This window comes from Accipiter gentilis, chromosome 10 (genome assembly GCF_929443795.1).
Source record: "Accipiter gentilis chromosome 10, bAccGen1.1, whole genome shotgun sequence".
Classification (NCBI taxonomy): Eukaryota; Metazoa; Chordata; class Aves; order Accipitriformes; family Accipitridae; genus Astur; species Astur gentilis.
In genome coordinates, this window is record NC_064889.1 from 26760127 (window position 1) to 26774733 (window position 14607).

The 14607-nt window shown below is 37.1% G+C and overlaps 1 protein-coding gene across 1 annotated transcript in view; it reads left to right on the forward strand.

The window, feature by feature from the left end:
* GLP2R (glucagon like peptide 2 receptor) overlaps positions 1–14607 on the forward strand; it is a 45699-nt gene that overhangs the window by 14888 nt on the left and 16204 nt on the right. Inside the window, exons 5-10 of the mRNA XM_049812594.1 lie at positions 1472–1593; positions 5291–5397; positions 5643–5799; positions 6736–6895; positions 12223–12283; positions 13521–13590. Of these exons, the coding sequence (XP_049668551.1) occupies positions 1472–1593; positions 5291–5397; positions 5643–5799; positions 6736–6895; positions 12223–12283; positions 13521–13590 (677 nt within the window). The remainder of the gene's footprint in view (positions 1–1471; positions 1594–5290; positions 5398–5642; positions 5800–6735; positions 6896–12222; positions 12284–13520; positions 13591–14607) is intronic.

A 14607-nucleotide genomic window follows, 5' to 3' on the forward strand; every position in this document is an offset into this window, starting at 1 on the left:
CATTCTCAGCTACATGTGGCTTTCTTAGCTGCATTTCTAATACCACTTGGAAGGACCAATTGTGTCCAAGTCTTTTGGTTTATGGGAGACTACTACAGGCTTCTTACCCTAGCTTTCTCCAGCCCACACAACACATTGTTTGTTCTGTAATGTCATAATTTGTCCTTTTTTGTGCTGCTAAACAGAAAGAGATCCAGCTTCTATCTAGTCTCCCAAACAACTCCTTCTGCCAGCCATTTAGAACAAATTCAGCTCTTCATAATAAACATAAAAGCATCTTCCTTCCCTCTATGTAATGGAGACTCTTTTTTTTCTCTTTTTCTGTCTAAATTTCTACAAAAGCAAGATGTAAGACTTTGCACGAGGTTATGAAGCTTTTAATTGTGTTCACAGTGGGGAACACAGTGGGGCTGTTCTGTTACAGCATCATTTGGCATTCTCATCCATGCCACAGCACTTTAGGACAAGAGGCATTAGAGACAGCTCAGCTGCCTGTTTGTCCTAGAGATTTTGTGGGACTGGGGTTAGGGTTGCTTGTGGCCCCCGTTTCCATTGCAGGTCCCATTTCCAAGGCCTAGCTGTGTCTGTTCTGGGACACTGATGGACTTGGACCAGAAATGCTTGGAAGCTTAAGGTAAATTTATAGTAGTTTGTCATCATTGCCAAGCCTGAGCACTGAAAAATTAGGGTAGTCTAGAAATGAGAGTTCTGATCACATTTCATAGATGTCTTCATATTTTTTTCAGAGTCTAGTCTCCACACAGAGCTCCTGCTTCATCACAGCAAACTATGCTCCCAAAGTAGCTCTCTCAGTTCCAGTTATCCAGAGAGAAATGGGATATTCTGGTTGTTGCTGCAACCCTTAAACACTTTCTAATTAAAAAATGAATGCAAAAGCTCAGATCTGATTAGAAATAAATGGAAAGCAGCTGTTGAGGACAACATCAAACAAACATCAACCAGGGTCCTAGGACAATTCAGTGAAAGCCAAGAAAGCTTCACTGGTTCACCACCTGCTGATTGGGTCTCAAAACACGTAAATAGAACACCAGCCACAGGTGTTTTAGAGAAAGATCATTCCCTAGTCAAACCATACTCTTCCTCCTACAATTTTGAATGCACAGCCTGAGCAATATGCTACCTATACTTGATGGAACTTATGAGCTTATTGAGGAAAAAAGGAATAAAGTGAGAGGTAGGCTTTTCTTCTGGATGTAGTAACTGTGTATTTTTTGTAAATACCAGGTACATTCTGGGAATTTATTTCTGCTAGATTACATTCCTACTTTGTTCTATGTAAATATGAAAAACACATTGTCAAAGACAAAAGAAAAGGGTTTTTTAATTCCTTTTTTTGAGTGGGGGTGGTGTGGTGTCTATTGCTGTGGTGTAAGGGAGAAATATTTAAAATGTGTATGATAAATGAAGTCTTTATTCTGACCTTTCAGACTAAACCTCTGTTTACTTTCAGGAAGTGTAGGAAATGTATACAGAGTCTGCTTGGATGAAGGGACTTGGCAAACAAAGGAAAACTCCACAGACATTTGGCGTGATAGTTCAGAATGTTTTGAGAAAAATAATTTTAAAAAAAATGTAAGTATGTTTTATATTATGGTTTAATACCTTAATCTTCGTAATCCCTTCTTGAGTAACTGATAAAACATTTCCACTGAATACCTGCAAAAGACGTTCAGATTTCATTTAGATTACCAAATGGAAACCTGTTATTTTATTTAGAAGAAGCAGAGGAGGAAAGATTAAGGTGGAGGATTCCTGCTTTAGATGCCACAAATTATTTTCTGTTCAGAGTCCAGTGTTCACAAGTGCTGAATTTCTCCTAAGAAAATTGAAAAAGACTGTAACTTGACAAGCAAATAATTTAAATCCAAAACATCCCATCATCTGCCCCAAATCGCTGTAGTCTGCTTAGACCGGACAACTTAATTCCCTGCCGCTTCCTGAGCCTTTTAGCATTTAATGAGCTGTTAACTGGTCCTTTCATACTTAGCTAGTCACAGACTGAAGGATTCATCATAATGCAAGTACAATCCTTCCTGGCCTGATACAGCATGCAGCCCAAGCGTTGGTTTTTGTCAGCAGGAGGGAACGGCTCTCCTGAGCTGAATAAGGAGCAAACTAGATGCTTTCAACTCGACAGTGCTCAGCTCTTTGTACTGAAGATAAAAATGAAAACAATTATTGATCAGCTTTGGTTTGTGAAGCTGGGAATCGCTCTCTCTCGCTCTGTGTCTGCAAAGAAGCCTGGCTCGTGTTCTCTGTGAGAAGGCAGTTTGCAACCGAGCAAGCTCGTTTCCACCACCTGAATTACGTTTAATGTAAGGGACAGTTCAAGCAGTGAAACAGGGATCTGATCCTCTTCCCTGTTTGCACAACTGAGCAATGAATTGCAATGAATGCAGCAGAGTTTCAGATAACAGTAAAGCATGCAGCTTCTTGTTACTTCTTTTGCCATGGAGTTCAGCTTAGCTGATGTCAAAATTAAGTCTCTTAGGTAAGCACTATTACTTTTTACTATTACTTTTTTACTTTCTAGTACTTCATTGGGTGAGCACTGTTCATTACTTAATTGAGTAACATTACTTTATGGATTACTTTATTAAACACTGTTATTATCAATTAATATGTATAATATGGTTGAAATAACCAGGGAGCTGCTAAAGTCCTGTGTACAGCCCCCATCAGTTAATATTTAAAATAGGGAAACAGTAACTAGACATGATTTAAGGTTTAGGAACTAACTACTAGACAATGGGGCTTTATGTTTATGTCAGAAAAGGTAATGGATTATGGTCTGGCCAATATACCTTGAAGAACCACTTGGAACTGCCAAGATTAGGGAAGAAGTAAGTAAAAGGTAATTCCTATAGGGGGAGATTGCAATCACCAACTCATTGACCACCTACTCAAATGATATCACCTGCTCAAAAGAAGACAATGAAGGAAGAAGACAGAGTCTAATTTACATGAGGGGTGAAGAAGAAAGAACCAATCATTAAGGAAAATAACAATGAATATGTATTAGTTAAGTGTATAAATGCGAGGATTATTGAGACAAGGGTGTGCTGTCTTGAGACAGGCACCTATTCATGCACATCAATGAAATTAATCTGAAAATACCTTGACTCTGTGTGTTATTGGATTGCACACCAGGTAAACGAAGCCCATTTGTGGGACAACACTATTAGTTCAGGAACCCCATGTACTACAAAGTTTTTACTAAACTCTTTATACAGTGAGTACCTGAATTTCCAAACTTACAGTTTATTTACACAAGTGTGATAAATATCCATAAGTACTGAGAGCTTTCCATGGTTTGGTGTCCATTCTGGATGGCAAACTTGTGGGTGGGAGATGCATTAATTCATCTTGTGTGACAGCAGATGATTTCTCTGAAAGCTTAACCAGCTTTCCTACCAACACTACATGTGGTTTTGTACCTGTTTGTTACATTTAGTGGAAAGCCCCAAGATCTTAGAAATAACCCAGAGCTAGTATCCGCACACATCGGAGGAGTCAGCTTGACTTCATTTGCTTTGCTGTTGCAAAACTGGTACAGCCAGGATGATAACTCATGCTTTTTATTAGGTTCGTGCCTGTTTGAATGTTTTCATGGTGCAGAGTGACTAATGGCTGTGCTATGGGAATCCCCTGCACCCACACTGCTCTGCCTGGGCACTTTCACCCTCTCCAAGACAGTTTTTACCAGCAGGCACAGCTCACCCACGCTATCTAGAGAGTACTCATTAGCATAAATTGATTAGAGACAACTACTGGAAGGGAGACAGTGCTAAAATCACTGGTGCTGAGCAGTAAGACAGTTCACAACAAAACCAGCGAAATCACTGAGGAAAAGACACAGGTTCCAAGAAAATCTTTGCAGGCCAAATATGGATTATGAAAGTCACATATGCTGTATTTCTATGTCCCTTCTGCAAAGAAGCATTTCTTGAGCTAGAAAAGCAATATGAAAAGATGAGAGGTAGACATAAGCAGCTAAATGGAAAAACTTAGCAAGAAGAAATGTTAAATGAAGCAAAGTGGGAAGAAAGTGTGAGTGCCTCCCTTCCTCCTCTGAGGCCTTATCCATCATTCAAAGACATTCTAGACAATTCTAATTTAATAACTTTGATATTTTTCTTTGAACTCATGGTAGAAGTCATTCTATTTCAATTACTCGAGATAGAGCTGACTCTCAAAACTGCACAGACAAAACTGATGTGTAACTGTGTCCCCAGGCCATGCACATAGTAATTACACTTGTGTGTACAGGTTGAGTGAGTCGATCTCTGCAATTATTAAACCACCAGGATCCATTTGGTGCATGTAATCATGGCAATGATTAGCTGTAAATCAGACTATGAATGGTGTTTGTGCAGGAGCAATCTGGAAATGAGACCATGAGTACCTTCGAATTTAAAAAGAAACTAAGGCTGTCTGCAACTGTCTCTATCATGCAATAGTTTCATGAGGCAGTGCAGGGAGCAGGCATAAGAAACCTCCCCTGGCTACCTTGCAACACAAAGAAGTTGGACTCAAAAGTTTCTGAGCTGTGTTTGTGTTCTGCCTGCTTGCCTGTGTTGTCTGAAAAGCAGATTCATCACCTGGTGTGCAACAAGCCAATAATCACACACTCAGGAGAGACAATTTTTATTTCATATCTGTGCAAAGATGGGTGCTGGGTGGTAATTCCACAAAGCTAGCACACCCTGGAGTTAAGCAAGCAATTTATACAGTTTTAGATTCATCCACTTAGTTTCCAAAGTCCTTCCCCCAAATCTTTATTGGTAGTCACTTATCTGCCACCGTATCTATTGGGCTAAGGTTTTCTCTGCTTCACATTAAAAGTACAGTGCTCTGTTATTCTAGAGTGCATGCTCAAGGAGTGGGAAGGAATAAGTCTTCTAGGTCTTGAATTGAGTCGGTGGTCGTGATCTCCCGCTGCTGACTCTACCTTTCCCCATTACCACAGATGTCCACTGACTTCATGCCCATTATCAATTACTCAACTTTCAGCACCTTCTAGGGTGGGATATTTCCTTCTTATCTGTCTTTTAATCTTCTTTGAGGTTCTTCAAGGTCGAATTACTCCAGGATGTCCTTGATTAAAGAATGCTAGCTGTTTTCTGATACAAATGATTAAGTGTCTTTAGACTGTCAGCTTAATATATGTACAAAGAACATCTTGCATAGAAAGAAACAGATCATTTCACATTTTTAGGTTAATATTCAACACTTGCATGTATAACACATTTTTCTTCTTTGTTCCTAGGAAGAAGAACATAAATTACTTACCACATTACAGCTGTTGTACACTATAGGATATTATTTTTCTCTCATCTCACTGGTATTAGCTCTCCTTATACTTTCTTTACTCAGGTTAGTACAAATTTCTGTTGCATTTTAAAAGTACAGACCCCAGTATACACATTATTCTTTTCAGGTAATTGAATTTATTGCTTAGCTTCTGATGTAAATAACTTGTATTTTCCTAATAAGCATTATAAAAGCAATTCCTAAGCAAAATCCATTGGCAGCAACAATATGAATACAACTATTTTTTTTTTAATTTCTGCAAATTATATATATTCCAGGGGATTCATACATTATTTTTTCTCCCACAGAAAACTTCACTGCACAAGAAACTACATCCATATGAATTTATTTGCATCTTTTATCTTGCGTGCCACAGCAGTTCTTATAAAAGACACTGTATACTACAACATTTACTCCAAAAGACCAAATGATGAAACTGGATGGATATTATACCTCAGTCCTGAGGTAACTTGTTAGTTCACTGCTAATAGTAAATGTGTGCTGCTAGGGGCTGTTACAGTTACAGGTTTTGATAGTTTGCTATACAGCAGCAAGTTTTGAGGTGTTTGTTAGTTGAGCTTTGAATGCTGAAATTTTGCTGATAAAGCTTGGGGTAATCAAGAAAAAAATTCTGAATTGATAAATTTTAATAGATTGATTTTATATGAAGCCTTGTACAGAAACAATAAAATAATCAATAGTTATATTTAGAAACATCCAATTAAGCAAAACAACTTACACTTGTAGTTTTCAGGAAGAAATCGACACATTTGTTTGGCACTTACATAACACTACGTTTATTCACTCTTGTTATGCATAGCACATTGCAATGCACACAAATCTTGCTTTTAAGATAATGTTATCAAACAATGTATTTGCTGTGAAAAAGCACTAAGAAAAAATAATTTAAAGGCTTTTCTGTACTAGGAAAATGTAATTTTCTTATAATTGTTTAGATAATGGAATGAAAATATCTCTCATTTGTGACTGTTGTGGATAAATTATACTTGCATGATGGTTTATGAATATAGTTTGCCCATGTCAACAAGCAAAATTACCTGCAAGATGTTAATGGTGACTGTTGTTTTAATAGCTCATCAGTAAAAATCCTGATGTGCAGATCATGACAAAGAACACATACCCTAGCCTACACTGTCACTGTCTTTTCCTACTTGTCACCTCCACTCAAACTCTCTGACAATGTAGAAGCCTTTAAATAGTTGCACTCCCCACCAGTCTATTCCAAGCAGCAAGGAGAGTCTTGTGAGGTATGTGACTGAACCACAGTTATATCACGACCATGTGCTAGTTTCAAAATGGTTGCTAAAGTAACAAGAGAAAACCAGAATTTGTCAGAGCTTTTATATATTAACAATGATCCCTGGTCTCTCATTTCTACAGATTGTAATCATTTGCAGGACTGCACAGTTTTTCATGCATTACTTTGTTGGGGCAAATTATTTTTGGCTATTAGTAGAAGGAATTTATCTGCATACATTACTGATAACTGCTGTACTTTCTGAAAGACGACTGCTACAGACATATATTGTGATAGGATGGGGTAAGTACATAATAATTCACAAGTTCTTGATTCTGTGGTACTTTTTTGAGTCAATGGTGGATAGCTTGTAATGACGAAAGAAAAAATCTGAACTCTTTTTTGTTTCTTTGTTTTGAAGTCAGCAATTGTCAATAAAGGTATACCAGCAGTGATACATTCATTGCAGTTCAGCTTGACCTGCAGATACAGGAAATGGGTGAATTGTTTAATAAGAAAACAGTAGCCTAGTGGACAGAAGAAGAAATTTGACTGTATTTGGCTGTATTCTCTGTCACCACTGAATACTATGGTACTATCAGCCACTTCATTTTCTTCCTTTGTAATAGAGGACCTACATAGCAAAGATGTCTAAACATTAGCAATTTTCTTTTTTATGTTCACTTTCCTAGCTCACCTTAAAGTTCTAAAGTGTGCTTTAAGTTAGAGAACAATCTGAAACATTGCATGATTCAGGTCCTGTATTTCAGGCATTTTTCATGGAATAAAGACAATGCAAATTTAGTTACACGCACTTGAACAATTTTGTGTAGATTATGTCATATAATCTGACAATTATGTTTATTGCTTACTCAGCATAGTTCTGCATCTTGCCTGGACAAAGGAGAAAATCAAGGTTTCCCAATTCCCAATAATCATCCAAAAGCTACCTGTACAACTTGGAGGCCTTTGGAGGTTTTAAATGAAGATAAGAAATGTACTCTTAGACAGTATGTAGGTTTGTTGCAAGACTCATTGATTCAAACCCAGTGGCCTGAGTTAAGGAGGAGGATAGGGTGGATGGTCATAAGAACTTCTGACTGTAAAACATTCATCAACGTATGGTTTTACAAGCTGGTTCACTATCACCTCATCTGTGTCTACTGAACTATATTGTCAAATATAAAATTGTGTATCTAGGACTGTGGGACTGTAGTGTATAGCCCACTTAAAAAAAAAAAAAAAAAAAGGAAAAGTGATTTTTAGAAGGATTTTATTGAGGTGGATGATTATGTAGTTGTAAATATATTATTCCACATTTGCTGTGCTGCACTGTGCTAAAATTATCTAACAAGGATGAGGTATGATTTTAAAGAGGTGTTTAAACTCAAACATAAATAGCTGAAGCAAATGGCAGCTGAGATTGTAGCATTCCAACTGTAATGTTTATAATTTCAATATCTACATGTTTAAAGGAAATTTTTGGTTATTGTTATCAAGGCTGTGGCAAATTCCCTGTCAGTTTGACAGTAATTCACGTCATTCAGTTTTAGTTGTCTAAAAGTTGTACCAGGCTCTGTAACAATCACGGGGAATGAAGACAGTTCACTTTACTTCTCTTTGACATCTACCTTACCTCTTGAATTTTAAATGGGAATTGGATAGCATCTAAAAAAAAAGCCTACTGGAGAAATTTGGAGAACTAAATGAATTTCAGATGAGGTCATTTTTCATGCTTTTCTAATATGACTGTGTTAATTTATTAACAAAAAAACATTGCTGTAGAAAAATGCCAATGCTTAAAGCAAGATCTGAAACAGGACTTCAACGTCTAAAATACCACATGGGGGAAACCTGTGCAAAAAAGTTTCAAAAGTGTGATATAAAACCCTGTTGAAGTACACAAGATAACTTAATTTAGGGCAAAACTATCTGGTCTGAAAGAACAAAGGTCCTTTAAAGAACCCAGGAACCTTAGCTCTCTTTTATAGAAATGGCTTGTGTTTACTACTACTGACAAGATTAAAAGATATCTGACTTTTGCCTCTTATAGCATTTGAAGCAGATTTTGAATATGCATGAGACAGTATTGTATGTATTGTTCTGAAGATGTCAGTATAACAGATTGCTTCACTTTGTGCATTGTGTAATCTTGTTATCAGAGATCAATAAAAAAGTACTCAGACCCAGTAATTTTTTCAGTGACACATTTAATTTTGGAGTATTAAGTCAGTTACGAGTGAATGTAAAACTCATAGTTGACATTTTTTCCTTTTGTTAACAGTAAGAACACCTATGCTCTTTTCTTCTTGTTTTACAGTTTTAAATCCAAACCAAGATTTTATTTAGCTTCCTGTAACAATAGAAAAACTCTAACAGACTGTTTAGCACTCACACCTCTTAGTTCTTTAAAGACCAGATAAAAACTAACATATCTCCAGAAGTTAAGAAATTCAGGTTGTTTTAGTCTAGGCTCATGAGAAACTGAGGAGTTCTGAAGCCCTGATGATAAATGCAGAGCCTTTGCTACTGATCAACATGACAACAATTTAATAATACAGATAGAGCTGAGAGTACAGAACGAGGATTAGACAGAGGTGTTTGCAATGGAAACACATGTTTTCAGAAAAGTCAGTCCATGCGTACAAAGCAATTGCTGTATCCTTTGGAAGGTTTCAATTCTCACATTTAAAACAAAAAGGTTGATCTATTTTTTAAACCAAAATTATTTCATTGTATAGCATAACCTGACATTTTGGTATCAGATCAGAAAGGAGCTTCAGGGAAAATCATTGCTTTTAACTGAGGAAGCATGTACAATAGGGAAAGGCATGTTTTATTGCATACTTGGAAAAAACAGTTGGTTTTTTTCACATCTGAAACAGAAGCATTGACCTTCAAGTGAAGTTGAAGTTTAACTTCATCAAGTTAACATAGTAATTTGTTGGAAATCAGTACCTATGATGAAGAGATAAGGAAAGCCTAAACAAACTGGTCATCAATAATCTGTAACACAGTACCTCAAAGTCAATACTAGATACTCAAATGCAGTTCTTTCAGGTTCCAAGGCAGATGTGAAATTCCACATATGAAATCTTTTTTCAGCAAATCCACTCACACGTTTAAGCTGAGAAGGACATGTACATATATGCCAGCATATTACAGCTCAGATATGGTGACTAATCTAGGTACATAGTGCAACATCTCTGTGGAGGGTAATATTTTGTCAGGACAAATACAAAACAGAAACTGGACTATTCAAATAATTGCATTTTCATACCTTGATAGAAATTTGCTGGTTAGAATGGTTTCAGAAAATTGTTCTTGTCCCAAACCAAGTCTAGTTTCTCAGGGTAGAGGATCTTGATAAAAAAGAAGCTAAAATATATCCCTATAGCCTTCTCTGCACAGTCAATGATGAGTCCCAAGTATTCCAGACCAACTTCTTTATGTTTACAGGGAAATCAAGTAGTTAATATTAACAAAATTAACACTTCCCTGATTATTTAACTATGAAGTCAAGCTCCATGTGATTAAAACAGAATTCTTAATTTTTTCATCCTCATGCCATCTCCCAACCTTTGTCATTCCTCTGCTCTCCCAATATGCTGTGTTTATTGAGTGCTCTGAGTGGTGTTTTCATATCAGACTTCCTGTGGTTTCTTACAATCAGGTAGTGCTTAAATCTTTAGTTTAGTCTAGTTGATGGAGGAGGGGATTCATTTTATCCAACAAGGTTAAATTTAGGTAACTAATATTGAGACTCTCTCTAGAACCAAAGGAAGAAGACAAGTACATTTGAAGAGTGAATTATTTCAATGTTTAAGAGAAGTAGGATATTACCTTAACCCTTTCATGCATCTCTAGATATAGTCACATTGGAACTTGCCTTATTTTCTACAGCATCCTTTTTTCCTGGCTTTACCTGTATCCATCCACTATGCTGCTGTAAAGATTATTTTTCAGGCTTGAAGTTTTGAACATGCTATCCCATTTTTGACATCCCTCCTTTTCCTCTTGCGCTTCTTCCTCATTAGACATTAACTACTTTCCTTCACTTTCACACTCATTCCCATCCTTCCTCATCTATTAAAAGTTTCTGTAAAAGCGTAACACCACATTTCATTGTCCATTGCTAAGCCTCTGGGCTTTCTCCTCTGCTGCACCTTACACATTAGAGGGTCCTTTGCACCATCCATGCCTTGATTTCTCTGTTCCCTCTCACAATCCTCTTTAAAGATCCCTTGTGCTGTGTTAATATGGTTGTATTAACATACAGGCTTCTGAAACACCAAGACCACTGTCTTTTGCTCTGGTTAGTGTTGTCTCCTTGCTGCCTCACTCCTCCCACCTTTCTAAATCCATTTGTTGCTTTGATCCCTTTGTTGCTTTTGTCCCCTTCATTGCTCTCATATTCATATGTGTCATATTCACTGTTTTCCTAAAGGTCTTTTCCCACTATTTAGCTTAATTTCTTATTTATATTTATTAGAATTACTACTAAGATGGGACATCTGGCACCTATCTTACAGATATTTGTAGTACTGCTGCTGCTGACCCAGCAGGGGAGAACCATGCTTACACCTACTGAGACACAGTTCCTCAGCTACTGTCCAGGAACTGCACTTGATAACATTACCTCATCCTCCTTGGTGTCATCTTTCCCCATGGGACAACCTCATATTCCCCTGGATGTGTAGCTCCCTTCCCTAGTGATCCATGCCTTGATTGTTCTCTGAGACTTACTTGTTGCACCAATGCCATCTCCCACCCAAGTGAGACCCTTTCTTTCCTCATTTTACCCACTCAGAGGTCTATTATCTCTGAGAGTACATTGATTCAGGGCCTTTCCCTGTATTGCCACACTCCAACTGTCCCCATGACCGTAGCTAGTGTCCCAGAATCCTGAATAGATCCTGCTCTGGCCCCAGTAACCCACATCTCTTTTCCTCATCCACCAGAAAATCTCCTGTATGTTATTGGGCTGAGAATCCAGTCAAACACCTGCCTTTTGTAGCTTACATGCCTTGTGCTTGCGATTGAAGCTTGTGTCTGCACATTTGCAGACCACTGGAATAGTGTAGTAATCCTTTACTTCAGGGTTTTTTTTTTCAGTCTGCAGTCTATGATCTCCCAGAGGGGGACCAACAATAGGGCAATGGGGACCATGGATTATATTTAAGGCATCCAAGAAAGGTAAGCCAGGTAAACAAGCCTTTGTCAGTTGTTTTAATTAACTAGACAGCGTTCCATGCCTCCACTGAAAACTCTTTAAGGTTCAACAAATAAAAATGTTAACAACTGGTGCCTTAGGCAGTCTGTGAGGCCTCAAGTGCCAATTATTTTGAATTCTCAGGATCAGGAATTTGGAAGATTTGGACAGATCAGCAGTGTATGTGTGTATATATATGTATATATCAGTCTGAAAATGCAAGATTCAACTATACAATGATATTTCATTTTGTATTAGACTTACAAATGGGGAAAGCCAGGATCAGGTTGATTTTTGCACAACTTTAAATAGAAGACCGAAAAGCATGTGTCTTGGCACCACACACTACTGTAACATATCTGTGTTTTGTATGAACCATTCTGCAAGCTTGGCTGTAATTGACTCCTTTTCTTTCCAGTTGTTCCTATCCTGTTTGTTGGCCCTTGGGGAATAAGCAGATCAAAACTGGAGAACACAGGGTAGGTTACTAAATAAAATGTGCCTTAGAATACTGGCTTTCTGTTTGCTTAATTTTTCTGGAAGCCCTTGACAGTAATTGACATAAGTATTCCCGACTAGATTATATTAAGATTATACAGCACCTATTAATATTTGTTACATTTTCTAGGTTAATTTTAGTACTTTTACATTAAGCTACTTCTAGGAATTCTTAGATTTACTTATGCATAAATCAAGAAGTAGAATGAACATTCACTGTTCCTGAAATGAAAGCTATTGCATCCAATGTTCATCCACTTACATAAGCAAATTTTCAGCACAAACATCTTCATGGAGAGCATCTTGTTAGTAAGAAAAGGAGACCAGTGCTTTCCTTGGAGACCATCTATGCTTTGAGTTTAATTAGTATTCACTGCCATTTTGAAAAAAAAAAGTTGTTATGTAGAATAATGAGGAAAACTGATATTCACTAAAAGCTGAGATTAAATGATTGTGTTCAGTATTCAGTGAATGAATCAGAGTAACTTGCACTAGTAAGCATCAGTTTTCCAGTCTTCTGGTCCTCAATGATGCTGTTAATGGCATCACATAAACTTTGGGGTTTATGTATGATTTCTTTTCTTCGTCTTTATTATTCATGGTTCCTAGAGAGTTTTGTTTGGAACACCAATATGGTTATTAAGCAACAACATCAGGAACCAAATCATAATTACAGTTTCATAGAGTTAGATGTTATAGAGACAGTAAATGACAAGCCAAGACCTACAGAGTTTCAGGCTAATTAGCAAGAAGGAACATGTGGGTAGGACAAATTAGAAGGTTAGAGCAGAAGAAAAAGAGACAGCTTCAAGGAAACAGTATCCATACTTTTTAGCAGGTCAAGAACCATGGTCACAATTCATAGTTTACCCATATGCAGCTTCCAGTTTCAGACAGATAAATTTGAGTAAGATGAATTCCATTATGAGGGTTTGGTGCCATATACAGTTGTGTGGATCGAAAGACTGAGTTTGCCAGATAGTTCTGAAGTTTGTAGTCTAGGGAAACCTCTCTCAACATTTTGGTGGAAAGATCTTCAAAATAAATACAATTACAGTTGTTGATGAGACTCTTCCTAGTTTCATTCAATTTCTCCTGAGTCCTACCTGAAAAAGTTGAACTTTGCCAACTTCCTTTTGAAATATATATATAGGTTATGTAAGCTTTCTAATTTTTATCTATGAAAATAATGTAATTATACTTTAAATTATTCTTCAGGTGCTGGGCAACAAATGAACACATGGGAATCTGGTGGATCATCCGAGGACCAGTGTTGTTCTCCATTGCAGTAAGAATTATTCCATCTGTTCCTAATATCATGCACAAATGTGATTGTCTTTTGTGACCCTTTCTTCAGGTATAATCCAATTCTTGGATTAGAAAAGATGAGACAGAAAAAAAATGTAAATGAAGTTTCTTACTGTGAGTGGATGGGTGTAGCTTCCTTTCTGTCTATCTACAAACAGCAAAGATTTCAGTGTCAGCCTCTCAAAACACTTCCATTTATCTGTGCAGTAAATTCTGCACAGCTCCATCTACATAAAAGATGGAGCCTTTTGCTTCTCATATATTTTACTTATATTTTTACCCTCATTTTCTCAGTAAGCAGGTTACTTAGGAGAGTGCTACCATGTGGTGAGCACCACTAGAAAGCTCCTAATTCTCTATAGAGGAAGATCTTATGATAACAAGGATGAAGAGAAGTAGCAACATATGTGCTGATGGTCAGGAGTAGAAAACATTCATTTAATGAAAAAAAATGAAGCATAGCATGACAAGACTGAGTTATGAATTTTTTTCTTAAACAAATGCAAAAAAGCATAAACCTGAAATGCGGCGATAATGAAGAGACAGAAATAGCATGATCAAAACAACTCATGAGGACATAATTATGAACACAGAATTTTGATAGGTGGGACTATGGTTTGTGTCCAGAATACCTTATTTTCCCACACAATCAGCAGGGCATAAAAGGATTAGAGGAGTAAGTGATTTTGTTAGCTAGACAGACAGCAAATGTTGTAGAGGAGAAATGTACCTTACTCATGCTACTGTGTATGGGAAGTAAAAGAAGGATTGCTCAAAGTGTAATATTGAGGAATTGATACATTCAATGCATCAATTGGAAAGGGAGGTATGGTTTTCTGTCACACTGAGAAAAGATCTGGAAATTAAAACTTTAGAGAAGAAATAATGGACTTTGTTTTGCTGCTGCTGAGTTGGAGAGAACTGTGTGAGAGAGAAAGTAGGCATAGTCGGAACTGAGCTGTGAAACAGAGAAACACACTTATTAGCCATCAAAAAA